The following is a 26,511-nucleotide window of genomic DNA, read 5'->3' as shown; positions in this document are numbered from 1 at the left end:
CCCCTCCCACTTTGACCTGAGAAGATCCACGGCTTAAGGTGAAATCCTCCAGCTTTTAAGATCACCTTTATATTTGCCACAATGGACTGCAGCTGGCGGAGGTCGTTGTGGGACGTGAGAATGTCATCAACGTAACTGTCATGCTTGAGTACTCTGCGCTCTTCCTCAAGGTGAGCAAAGGATGGCAAATTGGCAGTTTCACGCATTGCCAGCTGCGCGATGCACCCTGCTGGTTTGTCTCCAATATTGACCCTTGTTATCGCATATTCCCCTAGTTCCTCATCCTCAGAGTCTCGCCAAATGAATCTGTGCAGATGTACTTCACGGTCCTCCAACCAAACTGAATTGTACATTTTCTTGATGTCTCCTAACGCGGCGTACACTCCACTTCTGAATCTCTGCAGGACAGCGCGTATCTGATTGAGAACATCTGGGCCTTTCATTAACAAGTCATTCATGCTGACACCTCTGAATCTCTGGCTGCTGTTCCAAACAAGCCTCACTGGGGTCATGACTGAGTGAGGCTTAGGAGCGATGAGATGACTAACGTACCACACAGGTCCGTCCCAGTTAGCGATTTCGCTTTCCGATAACTTTACTGCAGCTCCTCTGTCAAGCATGTCCTTCACTTGAGCGCTATAGGCAGCCTTCCATTCAGGCTCTTTAGCCAGTTGTTTTTCCGTTCTCAGGAATGTAGCCTCAACTGCACCCCTATTTTTCGGCAGGGAAGCTGGGTCCTCTATCCAAGGATATTTAGCATGCCAATGCGGTTCTTTGCTGTGGTTGTCCTCCAAGACGTAAGTGAGGCCTTCTCTTACTATTTCAAGCTCCCTCTCCTCAGCAAGAGACATTTCTTTTCCACCTGGTTGGCAATTTCCGCAGCGGCAACCCCCACAGTTCGGCTCACATGCTGCACCAATGGAATCCCACTTCCACCACTCCAGAAAGTCTCGGCTGCTGGTTGCGACGCTTGACTCATGGAATCTGGCTAATGGCTTATTTGGCGGACAGTACTCTATTACCTCCTCATATTTGACAGCTGCCAGCCTCATTGATCTTGCAAAGTGAGTTCTGGACCAGTGGGCTGATACGGTTACATCTTCAAAAAGCTCAGGGTGAGTTCCTCCAATCGTCTTCCCCAGCGGTCCATCCCACAGCACGAGGTCTCCAACTACTTTGATCCTCTGTGGAGCCAACTGTCCTTCTCGATGGCTTATAAGCAGATCCACTACTTTTGGTCTCACAAGTTCGGCAAGAGGTATGTCTGGAAAGAATTTTTTCATTCGCTCAGGAGACACTGCTTTGTTGATCTCAGCTATGCTTTACAATCCATAGCAAGCCAATTGGTGTGACCTGAATGTTCCCTGGGCAGTTCTTACTCTGATTTTCAGAAGATACCGCTTAGTTTTTATCCGAACTTTCATGCCTCCGACTTCATGGATGACGAGAGTTATCTTTTCCCCCTTTAGGTTCAAATGTTTCACAGCACTGTGGGTTATGTAATTAGTGTCTAATGCCAAGTCAATTAATGTCCCAACTTTCTGCCCAGCATTGGCTGTCACATTAAGTAGCATCATAATTACAGGCAACTCTAGCAACCCACCCTGTGCTAGTAAACTTGGCTTTTCTTTGGTTGCATTGAAGACTCTTACTGCAGTGTTTGAGAACACATTTCGGCACTGCTGTGCCAAGTCTGGTGGAAGCCTGCTGAGGAACTCCTCTTGATCCTGAGTGTAGTCCTTCCGGCTCTTGTCTCATCTTGAACTAGACCTACTCGTTTTCAGGCTGGCACTTCCTTCTCTTTTAGCATGCGGGCATAAATAATAGTGATGCTCAGGAACACTCTCATCCTCGCAGTCTTGGCTTTTGCATATGTAGTTGGGTTTGCAGAATGAATGCTCCCCATGTACCTCGAGGCACTTCTTACAAGCTCCTAGCGTTCTTATTGCAGCCTTCTCTTCTAGCTTTGATGCCCGGAACTGCTTGCAAAAGTAGAGCTTCCTTCTATGCTTAGTATCACCACAGACTACACACCCTGCTTGGTCACTGTTTGATTTTGTGGACTTGGTTCTTGCCCATCTTGGTTCAGCTTTTACCTCTTTTTTGTTTGGTTCCTCAATCCTTAATTGTTCAAGTTGCTCATAAATGCTCTCCTGCTTTTTGAGGAATGTCAAAAGAATGTCAAACCGATTGTCTGGTGTGACAGCACTCTGCTGGTCAGAGATGTGGATGAGCCATTCCTTCTTAAGACTCTCAGGAAGCTTTCCTTCAATTGACTTTGTCACTAGCGGATTCTTAATAGCGCCAGTGTTTCCAAGGTCACTCAAATCACCAAGTGCCTTCTCTACCTCTTGGATTAACTCAACTATTTTCCGCGGTTGGTGACTTCTGATAGCGGGAATCTTTTGCAAATCTTCCACTATTTCAATTGCAATTGCTGTCACATTACCATAGCGGTTTTCCAAGACACGAAAAATGTTGTTTGCGGTATTATAAGTGGTGAGGCGGAGCTCTCTTACAATCTTTTCATCAAGACTGTCTAGCAACTGAACCTTCTTGACTTCCTTGGAGCCAGTAGGCTCGCCCTGCTTCTGGAGTGCTTCCCAGTCCTTCTTCCACCTGTGAAAGTCTCGTTTGTTACCAGTGAACTTTGGGAGAGCTGTGGGTTTTAACTTAATTGTCGCCACAGGGTAAGTGGAGATCATTGGTGGAGGTGTTATTCTCTGTGCCTCCTCCTCTCGTCTTGCCTGAATGAAATCGCTTTCTTTGACATTAACCTGGTAACATCGAGTTCGAGTCCTCTCAGACCCTGGCAGAAGTTTCTCTCTTCACCTGATGGAATACACCGTTGCCACTTACTGTATAGATCTCTTGTAGTCCTCACTAAGTTCTGAAGGTGAGTGAGCATGTAGTCGTAAGCTTCGTGATTTCCATCTGGAATTACTGCCGCAACTCTTTCACTCTCAGCTTCAGCAACCTGCAGTGCTGTGGACAGTTCCATGTCTCCATATCTGGTCCATAGAGTTTCTTGAAGAAGAGCTTTAATTTCATTCAGTTTTAACTCATATTCACTTGTAGTTTTTGCAAGGTCATCTTTTTGCTGTTCTGTTAACACAGCTGACTTCTCTGCGTCTAGCTCTGCCTCTAACTCTGCAATCATGCCTGCTTCAAGATCGTCATTTACTTCCATGACTTTCTCCGCTTGCTTTGTGAGTTTATTTAAACTGCTTCGAAGATCCTCCTCTGTCATGTCTTTACAGGCTCTTGATATAGTGTTGATTAGACGTGTGAATGCCCTTTTTTCCACTGTCCTTTCTGCTTTGAGTTGCTCGAGTGACTTCCCGACTGCCTGGCTGGCCATTTTGACGGTTTCCGGTTCCTACTGGTATTCCGGTTTTTCACTGTCAAGCTACTTCTTTTCATGCACAATTTTCCCCGCTTGAAAGGGAGAGACATCATCAACGGAGGCCTTAACTGGATTCCACTCTTCTTTTTATTGGTTCAATTTTGAAAATAAACTGACATAAGTTGTAGCAGAAAGGTGAAAAACCTTTAACCCTTTAAAACCGGCTGTGTCGGCGCCGACACATCAGACCAAGCTGTATTCATGTTACCATAACTCTTCTACCGTTTGCACTATCAAAATCATTCAAATTGCTCCTGATAGCAGACAACATGCGCTTTTCGGCAATATATGGCTTATTACGGTAATTTCTTGCGCTCCGTCAACAAATGACGGCAGATTTCCGGGAGAGCGGGAAGGGAGAATTTGAATGGAGAGATAGGGAGCGCGGAGTTTGTTATTGCATAAAATAATAAACAAAATGAACAAAAACATGGTCAAGGAGGAGTAAACAGCATAAGAGTCGATTAGGATGATTTTTGATGAGACTTTGGGAGCAGGCTGAGTGAGACTTTTTCACATGTGGTGTGTGCGTCGCTATAATGAGTCCGTGCATGTAAATGAATGGGTGCACGCATGTACATGCATGTGTACATGTGTGCGTGTATGAACAAAAAAAGCCTCCTGAATGAAAACTGTGCAACCCAGTGTCCCAAAAATACTTGTATATATGTATTATAGTTGAATTTTGAAGTAAGAAGTGTTGGATTATTTCGATCATGATTTTTCTCTTTTTTTTTTCTAAATAAATTTTTTTTTTTAATATTCAGTTTTTTTTTATTTTTGTCTATTTAAATTATGTTTACAAACTCAAAACACAAGATTAATGGTCAAAAACTGTACTTTTTTGAAAGCCATTTGTTTTCTGAAAAAAATGACACCTTGCACTTGAAAATAGCACATTCTGTTAGAATTTTACAGTCAAATAAACAAAATGTGTGAAAATGACCTATTTTACCCTTAGAGATCATGGATACCAATTTTGCAATAATTGGCTAAACTTCCTGTCCGCCATTTTGATTCATGTTGAAAACCTACTTTTTCGAACTCCTCCTAGACCGTAAGTCCGATTTTCACGAAATTTGACTCGGATCATCTTCAGACCATGCTGGCAAAAAGTTTTGGATTTTGTGTCGATATATTTCACGGTTTTCGTTTGGCGCATCAACGAATTGGCTGGAAAGATGCTACACTGCATCTGAGGCTGTATCTCAGCGAAACTTTGACATATTCGCACCAAATTTTGTACGTGACATTGTGACCTCACACTGACCATGCTACATAAGTTTGGTAACGGTGCCACCTATTGGTCAAGAGTAATAAACCATTCATTAATCATTAATAATGAAATTTCCAAACATGCTAATAACTTTTGACAGAATTAGCCGATTGTAATGAAACCGGTCTCAAATTATTCCTTGGGTCATGCCGACAACATGCATACCAATTATGTCATAGTAAGCCGAACTTCCTGTCCGCCATTTTATTTATGTTGAAAACCTACTTTTTCGAACTCCTAAACCATTTGTCCGATTTTCACCAAATTTGAATCATATCATCTTCAGACCATGCTGACCAAAAGTTATGGATTTCGTGTCGATAGACAAAACCGTTTTCGCATACCACAGCAACGAATTTGAGGCATGATGCCAAAATGACAGTTGAGACTGCATCTCTGCAATGCTTTGGCATATTGACACCAAACGTTGTGTGTACCATTGTCACCTCACACAGAACACTCCACATCGATTTGATAACAGCGCCACCTAACGGTCAAACGTGATAAGCCAATAAATCATACTGCTATAGGTTTATATATGATTTTTCAGTCGTTTTGACTAAAAACATCCTAAAATGGCTTCAATTACTCATTTCTGCATACAACAGCAATGAATTTGTGGCATGATGCCATTATGACACTTGAGGCTGTATCTCTGAAATGCTTTGGAATATTGACATTGTTAGTGCCATTGTCAACTCACACAGAACACATTACTTAGATTTGATAACAGCGCCACCTATTGGTCAAACAAGAAGCCTATAAATCATATTATTAGAGTTTGTATTCATGATTTTTCAGCTGTTTTGGCTATAATCATCCTAAAATGGCTTCAATTACTCATTTCGGCTGTTGGTCTGTTGCTTGCTTCTGTAGTGCTTGGCCCCGTGATTGCTGCTTGCAGCTATATTTAAATTTATAGTTACACTGTTAACTAGGGTTGTTCCGATTCCGATACTAGTATCGGAAATTCCACCGATACCACAAAAAATTCTGGCATCGGTATCGGCGAGTACTTGAACCCATGTACCGATCCGATACCATTTTTTAACAAGACCTATAGTTATGCGCGCTAGCTTTGCTTAACGCTGCAAAACGGAAATCAATTCTTCTTCGCTGCTCAGAATGCAAAGACAGGAAGTTGTGCTGTGTTGCCACACAAGCAACCACTATTTAGAGCAGCGAAGAAGAAATACAAACGCATAGCACATTGCCAGTATGTTAAATCACTCGCATATGCGACTAAATCTTCACCCTGGGCGACTAAATGATGTCTAATATTAGCCACTGGCTAATAAATGATCAGATTTTACTGGGAGGCTATGTATAAGTTTAGCACAGATATATTGTCACCGCTGAACACTCTGAGCGCTTCAGAGTTTCTCTCTCCGTCAGCGATATATTTTTCAGTTCATCTGAATGAATGCGCAGCTGTATTTGACGCATCAGTAAGCTCTAGTGTGAAGCGCATGACTCGCCGTCGCTTTGCTTTTTTCCTCACACGCAGAGAGAGAGAGGGAGAGGGAGTCTTACATGTAGCCTGTCAATTCTGCATGGTATGTAAACGTTATTCTTATAACGGAGTTCCTTTGCGATTCTTCAGCTTAACTGCCGGGTTCTCCGGTAGTAGGCGGAGCTAATGCGCAAACGACAATCTCATTGGCTGGCGTTCACCTATTATCGTCCCTGTTTTGATTTCAGCAAATCCGTTCGAGACAATGCAGACAACGTGATTAATATTCATGAATCCAGCAGCTCGTTAATCCTTAGTGTGTTTATATTGTTCTTAGTAGAATTCATAGTATGATTATTATCTTATCAGTATTATTGATAGTTTTTCCCCATTTTTACAGAAACACTGAATGACCAAAAAAGCACCACCACCGGTCCTAAATTCAGTTAAAATCTATCTATCTATCTATCTATCTATCTATCTATCTATCTATCTATATATGGTGAAGCACACCCTAAAATAATTGTATCAATTCATGCAGGGCTAGTAGTACATACAACTGTATAACCAGATACACACCCGGGTATCGGATCAGTACTCGGTATCGGCCGATACCCTGAGCCTAGGTATCGGAATCGGTATCGGGAAGGGAAAAAGGGTATCGGAACATCTCTACTGTTAACCCATCCCTTACACCTTAACCCACCCTTAAACCTACCCATACCACCAAACCTGTCCCTAACCTTACCCATATCCCACCTCAATAGCAGTAAAAGTGTTTTGCAATACAATATTAACACAATAAGTACATTGTACTTATTTTTTGATGCAAGTACATAGTAGTTAAGGCCACCTAATATAAAGTGTAACCCCTCATTTTGATGTATCTAAATTTAAGGTCTTGAGACAAAAGAAAAGTTCTAGTTTAAAAGGTAAATAGCATCAAAGAGCTGAAGTTTGATCCTTGTCTTTTATTGTTTTGATGATTCCTCTTACAATTTCACATTAGTTCAGACATGTCTGGCTTCACTCACTTACTTCTTTATGTCACTATCATAAATAACGACGACGAGATAACATTTGTGTCACAGTCGCTACTGCATTGGAGCGAGGAACGAGGAGAACGTGGGAGAATTACAATAAACAGTCTTTAATAATCCACAGGATGGGGTAATACAGGCAGGACACACACGTAGCACTTTCTGGAAGACGTTCAACACTGGACAAGGAAACATGGGGCAGACAATCACTTTAAATACATGGCTTAACAAGGGTTAATTGGCGAGACACAGGTGAATGACAATCACACATGGGGAAACTGGGTCACGGGGAGCACGTGGGGAGAAAAACACACACAAAATGTCCAGATCTGTGACACTTAGAGCTACCTACAACATAAAAGTGCAAAAAGAATCCATAAAGTGCAATCCTAAAGAGCAGTTCACTGCTGCTAAAAAAACAAAACAAAACATTATTACAGCAAGGTTCATTTGGGCAGGATACACTGTCGCCTATTTAGAGATTTCAGTCACGTGACTGGTATGGAGACCTGGAGGGCAAAACATTCACAGAACTGTAGCACAAGCCTGTCAATTTTCCATCTGTTTCAAGCCATGAATATACAAATCACTTCTCAAAAGAAGGAAAACAAAGACGTCAACAAACTGCAAGTTTCTCTATACAGCATCTATCTCTTATCTTACAAATTTGCTGCATCTAAAAATCACACACTGACTGAATAGATACTACATTTGATTGATCGTTCAAACAAGTGAGAACATTTGAAATTCGGATGTATACCTGCAATGCCATGTCGTGCCAACAAGGACAGCAAGGAACCTAACGGTGCTGTGGTAGTGTTTGATGACGAACTGAGCTCGGCCCGGTCATGTAGGTTAAAAAAATTAAGTAGCCCAACTAAGCCTCTACAGATGATGCCAAAGAGAACGTTCGTCAAACCCCTCCTGCTCTCACTCCACCGGCTCCCAGTTGTGGCCAAAATCAATTTTATGGTTTAGACGCTAGCTTTCAGGACTCCCCCGGGATAAGAACCTCCCTACGTCAATTCACTACTACAAATGTACGCTCAGGTCACTGAATGAGCAGACAATCTTGCTGCTCCTTCACAACGAGGCAAAGTCAATCTCCAAATCATCATCAGTCATCTCCTCTGTTCCTCCACTCAAAAAGCTGAGGCCATCACATCTTTCAGAAAAGAAGTGAAATCTTTTATGAGTCAATTTTGATAAAAGCGTGCGCTAAATTCATAAATGTAAATGTTGTCACGTGACTCATGGCATTATTTGTGTTACTTCACTGCCATTCATAACTCCTCTCCTGTGGCCTCATGGGATAGTAAAATATGTTCTGGATGTGCACTTCAGAATCTCAGTGGAACTAGTAGTTCATCCAGGTACTTTTTGGTTGTGTTATGAATACTATGAATTCGGACATACTACTTTTCATATACTGTTTGCATATAGTAGGGAATAAAGTCGGGAAGTAGACATATGCAGATGCAGAGACATTAATTAGAAATTCTGAGTACATGAATGACTGAGTCATATATACGAGTGGGAAAATCAGAAATCAAGACAATTCATGAGTTGTGACATTACAAGGGACATGTCTATTTCAAACAAGGTGGATATACATATATAATATAGAAATGCATTTATGTATCCATTAGTCATTTAATATAAGGCTATATCTATAGAGACATCAGTGAGCGCAAAGTATAGCGATGGTGTTAATCACACATCCTTTACACTTTCCCACATATTTAGTTGTGATGCCATGTGTAAATAAGTGATAGAAATGAATGCGTTTCATAATTTTGAATTCAGTTCAAAATATATTTCTCCATAATAAATACAGGCCTATAACCCATTAGTCTTCTGGGTTTTTATGTAAATGCTGTTCTTTATCAATATATAAAAATGGCACAGGCAGCATATGCACTGACACAAGATAATACCTTTTATTTGAGAGATAATCACCCGGTTGCAAAGCACACAACTTAAGAGTGCACATATGCACGTATCTACTGAACGTAAGGTTGGGCAGCCCACTCAAGGCCACCAAACACACATATACAAAACTGTAGCAAACACACACCCGCCAACTCTAATAAAACTACTCATAAGCTAAACTAACACACAAATGGCTTCTGCTCTCTTTTATTTGTATGGTTTGATCTAAAGCATGTCAGTGTGAATACATTTGTACAGAAAAGACTTTGTCATGAGCATGATGCATGCATCATGGAAATGAGCACCAGCTCTTCAGTCTTTAACTATGAATGGATCTGATACAATAATCAATACAATAACATTCATTTAAATAAAATGACTGTATATTTAGAATTAATAGAAGGATGTGTTATTTGGTTCTTGATGAAACATACAATTTAATCACTTTCTGCAACAGCACAGATTTAAGTGATAAAATCTCTTCCAAAAACACCAGGGCAAAACCCTGAGAAAACATGACAAGAAAAGCAAGAAAAACTAGTAAAGAGCAATACACCAGTAGACTCACTGTGACATCACTCATCCCTGCCTTTTTTGCAACAGTCGCCTCTACAGTCACAGGAAAATCTCCCAGTCTGATGTCCCTCTCTCTCTCTCTTTCGCTCCTTCGCTGGTTAAACTGCTAGAGGGGTGGTTTACAGTCTGGGGGCTCAAAGGTCTAACCGCTGCTCAAATCAAACAAGCTTCTCTTGTTCTCTCCTCTCCTTCACTTTTACTTTGAGCGAGTACTTCAACAAAACGAGTGAAAGTTTCCAGGAAATTCCTTTTAAAGGAAGAGGAAATGACATTGGCCAGGTATTCTCCAATAGAGATTTATTTCCTGTTGACACTAGTCAACAATAGGATTTGGCTTTGCGCCATAAAGAGGGAGAACGGGAATAGAGTATGACCCTTCTCTCAGCTTTTCATGCTTAATGCCTAGTGTCATTTTAACCCTGGTATAAAATAACCTTTGCTTATCTTGTTCTATGTTTCACAATAATATTCTTACTTGGGGACGTAATTAATCCTGGATAGCGAGGTTTTGTAATTTCACACTGTACACGGTAAACCCGGGTTAACATACTTTGATATGCGTTTACAAAATTAATAACCAGGCATGTGATCAGCTAAGATCAGTTTTTTTTTTTTTTTTGTATTGTTATTATTAGGGGCCAAGCACCTAATGTATCTCTTCTTCGTCGTCATTTTCTTTTTTTCCCTTCTCGAGTCTATGGCTGCCCATAAAATAATAACCCAATAATAATAATAATAATAATAATAATAATAAAAAGAACAAAGCTGTGTGTTTGCAAAAAGTGTTCCTTCAAGATGTTTTAACTTCAAACTGCTGCTTTCTGAGCAAAAAAACAAATAAACAAAAAAAACTCTATAATCCATAATAATCCTTCCTTCAGTGAAAAAGTCCCCCGTTGTCCTCTCACATTAACATCTACAGAAATATTTGTTTAGAATGGCTTTGGACTGTTTTCACTTGTAATATGTGCATATTTTTCTTTTCTTTCAGACAAGACATTTTTTCACTGGAGAAAGCATTACTATGGGCTTGTATTTTAGCCGGAAACAATTTTAGCCAGTTTAAAGTTAATCTTGATGAATTTGTTTATTACAGACAGCTTTTTGCATCACAAGACATTAACTGATCAACTGGAGTAATGTGGGTTACTTGTGGATTTTTTTTAAATCAGATGTTTGGACTCTCATTCTGATGGCACCCATTCACTGCAGAGGATCCACTAGTGATCAAGTGATTTAAAGTTACATTTCTCCAAATCTGTTCAGAAAGAACCAACTCATCTACATCTCAGATAGCCTGATGGAGAGTAAATCTTCAGTAAACTATTTTTCATCTTTGGTAAACTATTTCTTTAAAGTCAAGTTCATTTTGTGTGGACTCACAGAAATGAATTATTTTTTCGAAAAATCTATGTGTGTGTTCCACAGAAGAAATAAAGTTATTTACACCTGGAATGCCATGGGGGTGAGTAAATGACCAGAGAATTTTCATTTTTGGGTTGGATTTGGATTTTAAGGCCATTTTGAGATGCTTGTGACTTCTCAGGTCTGAAAAATACAGAAAACCATACAAATCTGGAAAAATCACAATTGAATAATGTTGCCTGAAGAAGTACACTATAGCAAACAACATCTTTAAGTAAATGTTTTTCAATCTAGAAGACATTTCAGCACTTTACGATAGTTAACCCCAAAATTTTAATTCTCTCATTATTTACTTACTCTCATTTATCATTCCAAGCCCTTCATGACTTTCTTGCTTCTGTGAAAGACAGTTTTGGTTACCATTGACTATAATTGTGTGGACAAAACAACAACAACAACAACAAAATGTGTGTGAAGTAGGTTCTTACCTGTTCTTTGACAGAAGCCAGGATATTGGTGGCAGTGCTGTCCGACTCCATGCTGTGAAGCGATGACACAGCACCTTCCTGTGAGCCTGGGCTTAGCTTCGAGTTGGCATTCCTCCTGTCAACACACAGCACATGCCTGTGATTTGAACATTCACAAGAGGTTATGGAAGAGGTGGTTGAACTGGTTTACCATACAAAAAAAACACACAAAAAAAAAAAAAAAACACTAACCACAAATATTTGGTGTAAATATTAATTTAAATAGAAACAATGGATTCTTACAGAGATGATACTAATACCACCATTTCATCACATGGTATAAAATAAATAAATAAATAAAACCGTGGCATTATAAATGAACTGTAGCTATGGCTTTTGCACTTTTGCTCAAAAATGACTATAATAAAATGTCTGAATGTCTGCAATTCATGAACCGGGGAGTAACGATATGATTCATGCCACATGCCAAAATAAATGAATGAATGAAAAATTAAATAAAGTAAATAATAGGAAGTTCTGTATGAAGGTAGAATGATGCCTAAAAGATTTGCAGGCGCAGGGTAAGAGTTGTGAAAGCGTACATAAGACTGTAAGCGTAAATTAAATTAGCATGCGCAAGAGAAGCTTTATAAAGGTGTAAATCGCGTTTCAAGCGCAAGAAAAATAGTTTGCAGCATTTGACTTGTTATTCGTAAGTGTAATTCATGTATTGTGAAACTGCAGCTTCATGCTAAAGGCAAAATATGACCTGTATTTTTCTGACTTCCATTTTTCCGCGTTTACACATTTGGCCCGTTTTTTTCACCAAAATAGGGTCAAAAGCATTGCAAGCCTGTGAACAGTGATTTTCAAGCGAAAACAACAATTTTAAAGAACTGCAAAATGGATTGACTGCGTAGAACCAATCTGTAGGCTATGTTTTAAAAAAAAAACACCTGTGTCAAATGTCTAAATTAAGTGTATGTAGTGCAAAAAGTTCCTCTCGCTGACTCTCCATTTACTCTTATCTGATTGGTTCAAATAAACATCATACGCCAAGACATTTATCTTCATTTAGTTCGGGAACGTTCTCGCTGCCGGAATGATACTTTTAACGTACACATACAGTAAAAAAATAAAAAAAATACCAAATTAAGTAAAACATGATATTTATTTGTGTGTGTGTGCGCGCGCACAGGTTTTAATTTAAGGGGACTTTACACAATATTACTAAAATATTTATTAATTTATCTCAAACGTATTCACCATTTATCATCTGTAATACCATCGTGTAACCATGGCTTTAGCCATCTATATATAAACAACTAGTTACCTGAATTTGTATATATATATATATATATATATATATATATATATATATATATATATATATATATATATATATATATATTTACACATTATTAAATACATATTTATCAAAGTTTTCGCATTAGTCAAATCTGGACACAAAGAAAGCACACTGTAAAAAGTCATTCTGTGGGTTTGTAGATTTCATGAAAATTAATATGTAAACTTTATTTAACAAAATTAATTTCTTGTTTTTTCGACAGTTTTTTGCATTAAAATGATTTAAAAATGACTGGGATAAAATCTACTAAATTTTGTTGTTAAAGATTTAGTTATTATTTTTGAATAATTCCAAATAGAGAGATTATTGAATGAATCCAAATTAATGCAAATGAGTTGTTTTCAATTTACAAGCATTTCCTGTTAAAACGTGCGCTTAAGCAAGCAGCTCTCAAACACGAGGCACACATGTAATGGAGATGCTGCTGCAGACAAATGATTTCCGATTGCGCAATATTTTTTTATTTGCTTAGTTCTTAATACAAGACACTGTTTAATGTCAAAGGGCAGCTGTAAAACTATTCACCAGTCGAATAGTTTCAGCTCACGAGGCCTGCACTGGAGTTATCCGATGACAACCTTGTGGAAAATCTCGTCAGTGCTCTTTTTCAACGTTAAATTCCTGACAAAGGTAAGGAAGATTTAATTTATATGATAAAAATAACTTGTAAATTGTTGAAGTTGTCTACATGATGTAATGTGAACGTCATTTAAAAATATTGACGGTAGTGCAAGGTTAATAGGGCTCGTGAATAATAAGGCAACTAAATACATTAAAGTAACTCGTCAATATGTTTAAAGATTACTATTTTTACTGTAAATTGTAATGGGGAACGAGCAACATTATGTTTAAAAATGGCCGTTGAGTCACATTTGTACGGAGCACAGCACATGCAGGGGGGAATGCTAATTTGCATAACGTTACTATTATCCACATGTAGTGCTGGCTTCGTACATTTGAACCTGTTGCTCACAAAGTATGGGAAATCGTGTTTTACACCGATTTATGGCTGAAGTGGATAACTATTTAGCGCTGCTGTTGAATAGTGTGCATGCCTTTCCCAGCACTCGCATGCACTTAATCCCTTACATTGATGTAATACAATTAATAATCCCTGAACATAAATGTATTTTGTTGCGCAGTCTAGTTAATTATTAACTTCAAAATGAATCAATACTTTAAACTAGAAGTGAAAATAAGCATTGTGTGTGTATATATATATATATATATATATATATATATATATATATATATATATATATATATATATATATATATATATATATATATATAATTTTACTGTGCATATTTTCACTAGTTTAAAGTTTTAAATCATTTTTTAAGTTAATACTTACCTAGGCTGTATATATGTTTTCCAGTATCCATTAAAATGTGAAATGTACTCGTGTCTTTTTTAATAGGTGCAATGAAATGGAGCTGTAAAGTGTGCAGGTATAACGCAACAACAAGAGGTGACCTCTTACAGCATTACAGACTACAACATTGGCCATCTGGAACCTCAGTGGCGTGTCTTCATTTGGATTGTCCATGCTCCTTTAAAACGTGGACTGCTCTCCGCACACATCTGTCAAGGTATCATACACAAGATGAAGATAGGAAGCCAGAAGTAATCCTCTCTCTTAAGTGTGTGCTTTGCTCAAGTATATATACCAATGAAAAGGAATATTTTCAACATCTTGGAAATCATTTGAAGAGTCACGAAACCACAGAGTGTGTGTTTATTGGATGTGCATTTAAGACAAATATATATGGGACATTTTTTACTCACAAAAGCCGTAAGCACAACCCTCATTCACTTGAGGACTTCAAGCCAGATGTAATTGGGAAACATCAAACTTTACCAAATGAAACTGATTTGATCGTGAGTGACCAGACTTGTGAAGACACCGGACCAAACCAATCAACAGAGAGCTCAAAAGAAATTATTAGAACAATTGGTTCACTTCTTTTAAAGTTGGAAAGTGTTTACAATGTTTCTAGTAAATGCATTGACGAGCTGGTAGAAGAGCTTAATTTCATTTGCACAGCTTCTGCTCCCGTTATCCAACAAGTTGTTCATAGAAGTTTAGAGAAGTACAGCTGTGCTGTTGAGGAGGATGTAGTTACTGAATTGGTGGAAGAACTGTGCAAGTCGCACCCTTTAAGCAGTGCACTAGGAGTAAATGGGCCCTTTGGTTCTTCATTTAAGAGAAAAAAATATTTAAAGGAACACTTTGATATTGTAGAGCCTGTGGAATACATTCTCAACTCACACGAAAAGCTAAGCTTTCAATATGTGCCCCTTCTTCAGACATTACAGCATATATTGGCCAAAAAAGATTTAGCAGATGCTGTTTTGAAAATACTGCCCTGCACATCCACTCAGTATGAATCATATCAGAATGGCACACATTTCAAGAACAATGAATTTTTCTCTGAAGAACCACGAATTTCTTTAATTCTTTATATTGACGATTTTGAAGTTTGCAACCCGTTAGGGACGTCACGAAAGAAACATAAGATTACGGGAGTGTACTGGGCACTTGCAAATGCACCACCTGAAGTGCGCTCCACACTAACTGCGATACATTTAAGCATTCTCTGCAAAGCCGTGGATGTTAAAAGATTTGGTTATGAAGCTATTTTAGAGCCACTTCTGAAATAACTTTCTGTCTTAGAACAGGAAGGAGTTTTTGTGCCCAGTGCTGGAAAAAACATTAAAGGAACCGTATATTGTGTTGCAGCTGACAATCTCGCTGCGCATTCTCTTGGTGGACTTGTCGAAAGTTTTACTGGTCCTTACATTTGCAGGTTCTGCCTGGGACCACATTCTGAATACTGTCAAAAGCAGGGACGAGAATTTCAAAAGAGAACAAAAGAAGACCATGAATTGCATGTCAAGACTATAAAAGAAAATCCCACATTACTACATTGTTATGGTGTCAAGACAGCTTGTCCATTGACAGAAAAGCTGAATCACTTTCATTTTGTTACAGGATATCCTCCTGACTTACTCCATGACCTTTTTGAAGGCATAGTTCCTTCAGAATTAGCACGTTGCCTTTCTGTTTTCATTAACAATAGGTATCTGACACTGTCAGAGCTAAATGACCTGATAAAGAAATTTCCCTTCAAGTTTTCAGATGTTGTCGACTGTCCCCAACCCATCCCAGAAAATTTTGCAAGTCGTTGTAGCATAGGAGGAAACGCTCATGAGAATTGGGCACTCATAAGGTCATTCCCACTGCTTATTGGATCAAGGATTCCCTGTGATGACCCAGCATGGCAAATACTTATGACATTGAAAGACATTGTAGAGCTCACATTGGCTCCTATCCACACGTGTGAAAGTCTAGCTTATCTTGATTTCAAAATTTCAGAGCACCGTCAGAGATTGCAAGAAGTTTTCCCTAACCTGAAACTGACACCAAAACACCACTATCTGGAGCACTACCCTGCTCTGATAGAAGCCTTTGGTCCTCTAGTTAATGTATGGACTATGCGCTTCGAGGCCAAACATAGGTTCTTTAAACGAGTAGTCAGGTTCACAGGTAACTTCAAGAATGTTTTGTTGTCACTTTCAACAAAGCATCAGATGATGATGGCCTACCATTGGCAGAGAAATACCAGTATGTCTGCCCTAAGTGTCAGCAAAGTGTCATCCGTGCCTCTGGAAGTTCTAGATGGTAGAATCCAAGAGTCAGTTAAGGAACTGTTCCCTCAACTAACCAGCATACAGTTGTCAAATGCTGTAACTTACTATGGGACACGGTATTCTGCTGGAATGATCATGCCATATGGTTCCACTGGAGGACTCCCTGATTTTGTAGAGATTTTACAGACAGTGATTTTGGAAACCAATCTCTACTTCATTGTGAAGAAACTCAGTGCCTGGTACCTGGAGCATTTTAGGTCTTTTCTGTTAGAAAGCAGTGGGGAATTGATTCTTGTTCATCACCATAGCCTTCAAGATCACTATCCACTGGCATCTTATACTGTGGAGGGAAAGCGCATGGTTACACTGAAAAGACACATTTGTTGCAGTTTAGCATAATAGTGAGTTGCTTTATAACTGCAGTTGTCCAAGACAACTCGTATTTAAATTTCAATCACCAACACAGCATTATATGAGTGTCAGTGACTTGTTTTTCTTGTTTCTTCAGGTAACCAATCATGGATTCAGCAGCCCTCAGGGTAATCTTTGACCACAGGATAGAGAAGATAACATTGCCATCTGGAATACCAGAGTCCTTGGAGGAGTTGCACTCAGCTGTCAAGCAGGCTTTAAATATTACAGATGATATCAGTCTTCAGTATATGGATTCAGATTTTGAGGATTTTTTTACTCTTCACTCCACAACTCAAATTCAGCACAAATCCACCATAAAGGTTGTGACTGTCGCACCAGTAGTTCTTACTTTGTTTTCACCCAACGAAAGCAGTGATATCACAGAGCAGTGCCTTGATACGACCACCTCCACGTGTACTACCATACAGGACTTCTCTGACACAACAGACTCCTCTGCAAGCACGGTCATCCTGTCACCAAGCAGCAGCCCAGAAAGGAAGCCCTGGCCAAAAGAATTCATCATTCCACAGTTCTCTGTTGAGACTGAAATGGTTCTTGAAAGAGCCAATGAAATTTACAGAAAAGATGGGACAGTGCTAACTACCCCAAATGTCAAGTCAGACATACTTGAAAAGCTAGCTCAGGCCATTTTCACGTACACTGCATATCCGTCCTCCCTTCAGATTATTTCCGCAGCTGAAGCCCTTATAAAGGCACACCCATGTCTGACAGATCAAGGGAGCTTTTCAGGCCTTTATGCATGGCAGATGAGCATTAAATACAAAATGGCTAACTACCGTACAAAACTCAGAGGTTTTGGCATTCCTGAGGTCACATGCAATGCTCTAAAACACAAACACCCAGATGACAGAAAGTCTGCAAAAAATGTTAAAAAGCCAAGAAGAGCTGAAGTCAACTACCTCCCTTCTTACCCAGTGGGTGAAGATGAGAAGACTTTGGAAAAAGAGAGAGAAGAGCTGGTCTCAGAATTAAAAAAAAAGAACAATGAAAAGATTATAAAGGAAAAGATGAACAAAACATTTGCACACAGACGAGTGTGGTGTTAAAGGAACCGTATATTGTGTTGCAGCTGACAATCTCGCTGCGCATTCTCTTGGTGGACTTGTCGAAAGTTTTACTGGTCCTTACATTTGCAGGTTCTGCCTGGGACCACATTCTGAATACTGTCAAAAGCAGGGACGAGAATTTCAAAAGAGAACAAAAGAAGACCATGAATTGCATGTCAAGACTATAAAAGAAAATCCCACATTACTACATTGTTATGGTGTCAAGACAGCTTGTCCATTGACAGAAAAGCTGAATCACTTTCATTTTGTTACAGGATATCCTCCTGACTTACTCCATGACCTTTTGAAGGCATAGTTCCTTCAGAATTAGCACGTTGCCTTTCTGTTTTCATTAACAATAGGTATCTGACACTGTCAGAGCTAAATGACCTGATAAAGAAATTTCCCTTCAAGTTTTCAGATGTTGTCGACCGTCCCCAACCCATCCCAGAAAATTTTGCAAGTCGTTGTAGCATAGGAGGAAACGCTCATGAGAATTGGGCACTCATAAGGTCATTCCCACTGCTTATTGGATCAAGGATTCCTGTGATGACCCAGCATGGCAAATACTTATGACATTGAAAGACATTGTAGAGCTCACATTGGCTCCTATCCACACGTGTGAAAGTGTAGCTTATCTTGATTTCAAAATTTCAGAGCACCGTCAGAGATTGCAAGAAGTTTTCCCTAACCTGAAACTGACACCAAAACACCACTATCTGGAGCACTACCCTGCTCTGATAGAAGCCTTTGGTCCTCTAGTTAATGTATGGACTATGCGCTTCGAGGCCAAACATAGGTTCTTTAAACGAGTAGTCAGGTTCACAGGTAACTTCAAGAATGTTTTGTTGTCACTTTCAACAAAGCATCAGATGATGATGGCCTACCATTGGCAGAGAAATACCAGTATGTCTGCCCTAAGTGTCAGCAAAGTGTCATCCGTGCCTCTGGAAGTTCTAGATGGTAGAATCCAAGAGTCAGTTAAGGAACTGTTCCCTCAACTAACCAGCATACAGTTGTCAAATGCTGTAACTTACTATGGGACACGGTATTCTGCTGGAATGATCATGCCATATGGTTCCACTGGAGGACTCCCTGATTTTGTAGAGATTTTACAGACAGTGATTTTGGAAACCAATCTCTACTTCATTGTGAAGAAACTCAGTGCCTGGTACCTGGAGCATTTTAGGTCTTTTCTGTTAGAAAGCAGTGGGGAATTGATTTTGTTCATCACCATAGCCTTCAAGATCACTATCCACTGGCATCTTATACTGTGGAGGGAAAGCGCATGGTTACACTGAAAAGACACATTTGTTGCAGTTTAGCATAATAGTGAGTTGCTTTATAACTGCAGTTGTCCAAGACAACTCTTATTTAAATTTCAATCACCAACACAGCATTATATGAGTGTCAGTGACTTGTTTTTCTTGTTTCTTCAGGTAACCAATCATGGATTCAGCAGCCCTCAGGGTAATCTTTGACCACAGGATAGAGAAGATAACATTGCCATCTGGAATACCAGAGTCCTTGGAGGAGTTGCACTCAGCTGTCAAGCAGGCTTTAAATATTACAGATGATATCAGTCTTCAGTATATGGATTCAGATTTTGAGGATTTTTTACTCTTCACTCCACAACTCAAATTCAGCACAAATCCACCAAAAGGTTGTGACTGTCGCACCAGTAGTTCTTACTTTGTTTTCACCCAACGAAGCAGTGATATCACAGAGCAGTGCCTTGATACGACCACCTCCACGTGTACTACCATACAGGACTTCTCTGACACAACAGACTCCTCTGCAAGCACGGTCATCCTGTCACCAAGCAGCAGCCCAGAAAGGAAGCCCTGGCCAAAAGAATTCATCATTCCACAGTTCTCTGTTGAGACTGAAATGGTTCTTGAAAGAGCCAATGAAATTTACAGAAAAGATGGGACAGTGCTAACTACCCCAAATGTCAAGTCAGACATACTTGAAAAGCTAGCTCAGGCCATTTTCACGTACACTGCATATCCGTCCTCCCTTCAGATTATTTCCAGCTGAAGCCCTTATAAAGGCACACCCATGTCTGACAGATCAAGGGAGCTTTTCAGGCCTTTATGCATGGCAGATGAGCATTAAATACAAAATGGCTAACTACCGTACAAAACTCAGAGGTTTTGGCATTCCTGAGGTCACATGCAATGCTCTAAAACACAAACACCCAGATGACAGAAAGTCTGCAAAAAATGTTAAAAAGCCAAGAAGAGCTGAAGTCAACTACCTCTACCTTCTTACCCAGTGGGTGAAGATGAGAAGACTTTGGAAAAAGAGAGAGAAGAGCTGGTCTCAGAATTTAAAAAAAAGAACAATGAAGAGATTATAAAGGAAAAGATGAACAAAACATTTGCACACAGACGACATGAAATCATTAATCAATGTCCAAGTGTGCAAGATATAAAGGAACGATGGCCAGCCCTGTTTCAACCTTCTCAAGTGAGTTGCTATATGTTTAGAGACATAATGTATCTAAAGTCTGTTCTGTAAACTGTTTCTTAAATTAATTTGTCATTCCATATTTCAGGTGACTGCAGAATTTCAAAGAATAACCACCGTGCAGCTGGAACCTAAATTTATGTCCTCATTGGATCTTCACACTCCCAAGCTGCTGACACTGTTTCGTGCCAAAGGAGGAGTACTTGGACAAAGACTGAAAACGGAGATGGAACTACTGAAGGTAAAGTTTATAATGAAGCATGTAAGCCATTTGTTTTCCAAGTTATTCTATGTAAGGCTGCGAGGAATCTGTTAAAGGGTTAGTTCACCCAAAAATTCAATTTCTGTTAAGTACTCACCCTCTTGTCGTCCCAAACCCGTGAGACCTTCATTTGTCTTCAGAACACAAATTAAGATATTTTTAATGAAATCCAAGGGTATCTGATCCACACATAGGCAGCAACGACATTGCACCTTTTAAGGTCCAGAAAGGTACTAGAGACATTGTTAAAACCATTGACGTGACTATAGTCGTTCAACCTTAATATTATGAAGCGACAAGAATACTTTTTATGCGCAAAAACAAAACAAAAATAATGACTTTATTCAACAAATTCCTGTCTCCTGTCATATGCTATGCTATTTTCGTTGCAGAGCTTCAGTGTTTATGTCTGAACATGGGCTCAATATTGGCCGGCTCCAATACTGAGCTACCATTCGGACGTAAACACTGAAGCTCTGCAACGAAAATTGGGACGACGTGGGTGAGTACTTGATAGAAATGTCATTTTTGCGTGAATTAACCCTTCAATCTTGTTTTCTTCAGTAAATTTAAAGGGATCCAAAAAGCATTATTTTACACATATTTTACATATCTAAAAGGCGCTGTTTAGTTTTGGTTGATTTTGATTGGTTAGCTGGCCCAGTGTGTTGCGACTGTTTAGAGCAGTGGTTCCCAAGCACGTTCCTGGAGGCCCCACAACAGTGTACATTTTGCATGTCTCCTTTGTCTGACACACCCACATCAGGTCTTGGAGTTGCTACTAATGAGCTGATGAACTGAATCAGGTGTGTTTGATTGAGGAGACATTCAAAATGTGCACTGCTGGGGTTTCCAGGAATGTGGTTGGGAACCACTGGATTAGAGCATGTTCGGTAAATGTCACGTCCCTTACCATAACAGCAAGCTCTAGTCACATTTAAATATTAAGGATGGCATCAATTTCAAACAAATTCAAGCCTGATTCAAACTAAAGAATGTTAACAAACAAGAGGATTGTGCAGAACAGATTCCATGCACACTTTGCAAGCACAGATTTCACAATCACCTATTGACATTATTGCACCACTATTTTACACCACTAAATTAAAGAAACCAAGGAGGAGATATCATTAATTTATTTATTTCTTTTAGGATGAGCATTGTTCTGTTGATATGAAAAGAGAGGTGGTCATCCGCTGCATGACTGAATTCCTTGGGGAACATGCAGGAGATCTCAAAGAATTCAACGTATGCCATCTTAATTTTAATATACCAGATGTGTGAATTTAAATCAATTATTGTTGGTTACTTAACCATAATATTGTTGATTGGACTTGACTTGTTTGATCAGTATTGTAAGATACAAATAGAGTTTCAGATTTTCTCTTTTGATCAGTATTTCTTAGGTTTTGGGTCTCACTGCTGTTTATGGTTGCAGGACAATGAAGAACTGACAGGAATTGAACCGCTTGTGATGGCAGTAATTGTGACCAGGACAGGAGCTTCAAGTGACAGTCCAAAGGACACTGGAATTGTTATCGAGGGCGTGAAAGTCCTCAAAGGCCTTGAAGGTGTTCCCAGGGCTTGCTGTGTCCTTCTTGGTTTGACCTATGCATTGAATCTCCATTATCCCAAGCATCTAAAGTATACCTTTGAGGTATTTCAGAAACTTCTCCTGGAGCTGGATGCTTCAAAGCTTCGTTTAACTAAGTCCAGTTGATAAAATCTATAGGCTGTTTTAAAATGAGATTATTAGTGTAATCTTTTCTGTGGTTCAATGTTGCCGAAAAAGTCACACTTTCTTTTGTTTTGAAAACATGGAAACCTTGTTTTTTATATTTATTTTATTTTAAACAATGCAACTGCATTGTGTATTTTGAACAGTTTGTGCCTAAAAAGAGACAAATTTGCACTTTTTGAATTGATATGCCTTAATGTAATTGGAAAAAAAGATGCAGTTCTGTTGGTAAAGAATAGTGAATGTTCACATTGATAATTCTAATAAATGCTATTTTTGTGACCTTGTTGGCAATAAAAGGAGTTTGTAATTCATCTTTGATGTCTATGTCTGTTATACCTACAATCAGATTTAATTAAATTATTTTAATTAATCCACTCATTAAAAATGATAATACCAACTTAATTTTGTGTTAAATCAAATCAATTCCATTAAGTAGTATTCATTAGCATAGTGGGGTTTTTTTGTCCAAGGAAACCAATATTTTTGTTTAAATTTTACTTAATTGTTTTGTGTGATTTACTTGCAGTTACTCATTTTGAATGGTTGATTTGGAAGGAGCTCATTTGATTAATTCCAACTCAATTCTTAAGTGTTGTTGAATTTAATAACATTGCTTGTAATCTGTTGCCACAATTTTATTGAGTAGATATAGGGTATTATTTTTTACAGTGCATGTTACTCATTCTTGCTTCATATAATAGCTTGATTGGTGACTTGAAAGTAATCAGGATCAATACTGAAATTTCAAAATATACAATTGAGTGTTAAATACCATAAACAGAGACATGGTCTGAAAATTAACAAATTCAGATTTAAGTAGCTTTATTGGCATAGTAAAAAAGGTTTTACAAAGTATCACACTCTGATACCACAGTGTTTGAGCATTGTTACTCACATAACATCATTTTGATTATAAAGTTTAACATCAGTGGTGTAAGCAGATTAGGAAATTTCAAAGTAAAGCCAAACCAAACCAAATAATGTTAACACCAGCTCACAATTCAGTATGAACACATGGTAGTCTAGCCTAAAGGAACACAACTTATAAAATATCATGTTTTAATTAAGTTGGTATTTATTTATTTATTTTTACTGTATGTATACGTTAAAAGTACCATTCCCGGCAGTGAGAACCTTCTTGAACTAATGCTGCCTTCACGTGCTATGGGAAATTTCCTATTTCCCACTTATGAAGTCGTGATTACAAGCTTGTCGTATTCAAGTGCTTCAATGTCAGAAAGAATAAAATGTAACATCCCACTGCTTGACAATCATATAAACATTTACTGCGCTATACATGCAGTTTGCTGACAATTCAGGAATTTCTGTCAAATAGCCTACATGCTTATTTCACTGCTTATAAAACATACAATATGCTTCGAATGATTGTTCATATCTAGCCTATAAGTGTCACACTTCACAGGGGAGCACGGGAACCAGGAACGAGGAGACGAGGAATTTAGCAACACGGAAGTTTAATTATCAAAATAAGGACACAGATCACAGGCAGGGTTGACAATTACGTAGACACTTAAAGACCAACAAACACTAACTGAAAGGACTGGGGTTTATAAAGACAAGACAATCAGTGAACTAAGGAGACACACCTGGCATCAAATTAAACAATCAAGGGGAGACAGAAACTAGGTCACAGGGCACACATGGGGAGCAAAACACACACAAGACAGTCCAGGGCGTGACATTACTCCCCCTCCCGGAAGGTGCGTCCTCGCACCGTGGAACAACAGAGGGAAGCGGGTGGGAACCATGGCGGAGGCTCAGGAGGAGGACGGACCACCGGGAGGAGGTCGGCAGACAGAGACCAGGGAGGCAACGAAGGAGGGAGGAGCCAGGGAAGAGACAGGAGGGACCCGGGCAGGAGGAGCCTGGCTGGACCCAGGCCACAGCCATGATGATGGCCCACGGTGGAGCCGACGGAGGGAGGAGCCATGGAGGAGGAATGGCCTCTGACTCCAGGGGCCGACCAACGGCGGCGGAGCAGGTGGTGGAGGAGCCCGAGGCGGAGACGGAGAGCCGACGAGCCAGGGAATGCCGAGGATCCGGGGGCCAAGGTGGAGCAGAGTGCTCTGGCGACCCGAGGCGGCGGAGCTCCGGAGATCAGCGGCGGGCAGCGACTGAGGACCAAGGTGGAGCTGGCGGGAGGAAGGAGCCCAACTGAGCCGGTGGGGCGGAGCGGCGAGGTGCAGCGGAGGAGCGGAGTCCTGAGGCGATGGCGGGTCGACGCCCGACCAAGGCGGAGCCGGAGGGACGAGGAGCCTGGTGGAGCTGGAGGATCGACGGGTGACGGTGGAGGCGAGGGAGCTAGGAGCCGAGGTGGAGCCGCTGGGTCAACGGGCCGAGGCAGAGTCCGGGCCGAGGAGGTTGGAGGCGGAGGTGAGGATACTCCAGCCCGGCGATGCTGGAGGATGGCAGTCCTGTGGGGCTCGCACCGTATTGATGGTGGGCTGAGGGCGAGCAGAGGGGCTGCCAGGCGACAGTGGTGGAGGAGGCAGGAGCGGGTGGGAGGGTGGGCATTTGCGAGGGGCCGGCACTGGGGGCGCTCTTGAAGCGCGGACACTTGGGGCGCTCTGGCAGCGCGAGACGGGAGACGCTCTTGCAGCGCTGGAGACAGGGAGGCGCTCTTGCAGCCTGGAGACAGGAGGCGCTCTTGCAGCGGAGACAGGGAGGCGCTCTTGCAGCGCTGAGACAGGGAGGCGCCTTCTTGGTGCAGGCACTGGGGGCGCTCTGGCAGCGCGGTGCTGGACGGGACCAGCGGGACTCTTGAAGCGCCTTCGTGGCGCAGGCACTGGGGCACTGCGAGGGGCCGGCACTGGCGGGCACTGCGAGGGGCCGGCACTGGGGGCGCTCTGGCAGCGCGGAGACAGGGAGGCGCTCTTGCAGCTGGAGACAGGGAGACGCTCTTGCAGCGCGGAGACAGGGAGGCGCTCTCTTGGTGTAGGCACTGGGGGCGCTGAAGCGCTGTGCTGGACGGAACCAGCGGAGACTCTTGGGAGCGCCGTGGCGCAGGCACTGGGGGGCGCTCTGGAAGCGCTGTGCTGGACGGAACCAGCGGAGACTCTTGGGAGCGCCTTCTTGGCGCAGGCACTGGGGGGCGCTCGGGAAGCGCTGTGCTGGACGGAACCAGCGGAGACTCTTGGGAGCGCCGTGGCGCAGGCACTGGGGGGCGCTCGGGAAGCGCTGTGCTGGACGGAACCAGCGGAGACTCTTGGGAGCGCCTTCTTGGCGCAGGCACTGGGGGGCGCTCTGAAGCGCTGTGCTGGACGGAACCAGCGGAGACTCTTGGGAGCGCCTTCTTGGCGCAGGCACTGGGGGCGCTGAGCGCTGTGCTGGACGGAACCAGCGGAGACTCTTGGGAGCGCCTTCTTGGCGCAGGCACTGGGGGGCGCTCGGGAAGCGCTGTGCTGGACGGAACCAGCGGAGACTCTAGAGGGCTCTTGCGAGGGGCAGGCACTGGCGGGCTCTTGCGAGGGGCAGGCACTGGCGGGCTCTTGCGAGGGGCAGGCACTGGCGGGCTCTTGCGAGGGGCAGGCACTGGCGGGCTCTTGCGAGGGGCGGGCTCTTGCGAGGGGCAGGCACTGGCGGGCTCTTGCGAGGGGCAGGCACCGGCGGGCTTGCCATACTCTCTGCCGGCGGGCTTGCCATACTCTCTGCCGGCGGGCTTGCCATACTTTCTGCCGGCGGGTTTTCCTGGACCGCGAACGGCGGCTGGTGAAGGGAAACGTTGACCTCCAGATCCGTTTCCCAGTCCAGTAAATCCTCCTCCATGTCCAGCAGCCCCAGATAGATGATCAGCTCATCCTCAGCCGTGATGCAGGGCGGAGCTCCACTCCGCTCACACCGTCCCACGGTTGGCTCCCTCGCGATGGGCACCGTCGCCGGCTCTCGCACCTGATCTGACGTGTTGGGCTCAACTTCCGGGGCGATCTTCCGCTCAGTCGCTCGGCTTCGCGCTGGCTCGCAGATCGCAGCGGGCAATGGCTCTCCGTCATCGGTGG

The 26,511-nt window shown here is 41.5% G+C and overlaps 3 protein-coding genes across 24 annotated transcripts in view; 2 read left to right on the top strand and 1 right to left on the bottom strand.

The window, feature by feature from the left end:
* Positions 1-26,511, bottom strand: part of LOC131546961 (plakophilin-4-like) — a 180,248-nt gene that overhangs the window by 107,399 nt on the left and 46,338 nt on the right. For 6 of the 20 annotated variants that reach the window (XR_009272815.1, XM_058787120.1, XM_058787109.1 and 3 more), the window contains exons 2-4: positions 11,537-11,672; positions 11,406-11,445; positions 11,131-11,231 (exon numbers count right to left, since the gene is read on the bottom strand). Coding sequence is in view for 19 of the 20 variants with exons in the window: in XM_058787120.1 (XP_058643103.1) it covers positions 11,131-11,231; positions 11,406-11,445; positions 11,537-11,672 (277 nt within the window). In the remaining variant the exon portion in view is untranslated. The other 14 variants (XM_058787113.1, XM_058787108.1, XM_058787115.1 and 11 more) reach the window with 7 other exon arrangements.
* LOC131546962 (uncharacterized) lies at positions 13,050-18,275 on the top strand. 3 transcript variants are annotated; one of them, XM_058787128.1, is made up of 3 exons: positions 13,050-13,514; positions 14,306-14,477; positions 17,048-18,275. In XM_058787128.1, exon 3 carries the CDS (start codon positions 17,058-17,060, stop codon positions 18,018-18,020), a length of 963 nt encoding a protein of 320 aa, XP_058643111.1. In that variant the 5' UTR covers positions 13,050-13,514; positions 14,306-14,477; positions 17,048-17,057; the 3' UTR covers positions 18,021-18,275. The 3 variants fall into 3 exon arrangements, with proteins under 3 accessions (XP_058643111.1, XP_058643112.1, XP_058643113.1); XM_058787129.1 differs by lacking the exon at positions 13,050-13,514 and having other exon boundaries at positions 14,293-14,477; XM_058787130.1 differs by lacking the exons at positions 13,050-13,514; positions 14,306-14,477 and adding an exon at positions 14,880-16,940.
* LOC131546963 (uncharacterized) lies at positions 20,079-22,887 on the top strand. The gene is made up of 4 exons (XM_058787131.1): positions 20,079-20,492; positions 20,581-20,733; positions 21,907-22,002; positions 22,193-22,887. Exons 1-4 carry the CDS (start codon positions 20,391-20,393, stop codon positions 22,472-22,474), a joined length of 633 nt encoding a protein of 210 aa, XP_058643114.1. The 5' UTR covers positions 20,079-20,390; the 3' UTR covers positions 22,475-22,887.

This window comes from Onychostoma macrolepis, chromosome 09 (assembly GCF_012432095.1).
Source record: "Onychostoma macrolepis isolate SWU-2019 chromosome 09, ASM1243209v1, whole genome shotgun sequence".
NCBI classification, from domain to species: Eukaryota; Metazoa; Chordata; class Actinopteri; order Cypriniformes; family Cyprinidae; genus Onychostoma; species Onychostoma macrolepis.
Note: the sequence above shows the minus strand (reverse complement) of the source record. Positions and strands in the feature narration are given on the sequence as shown.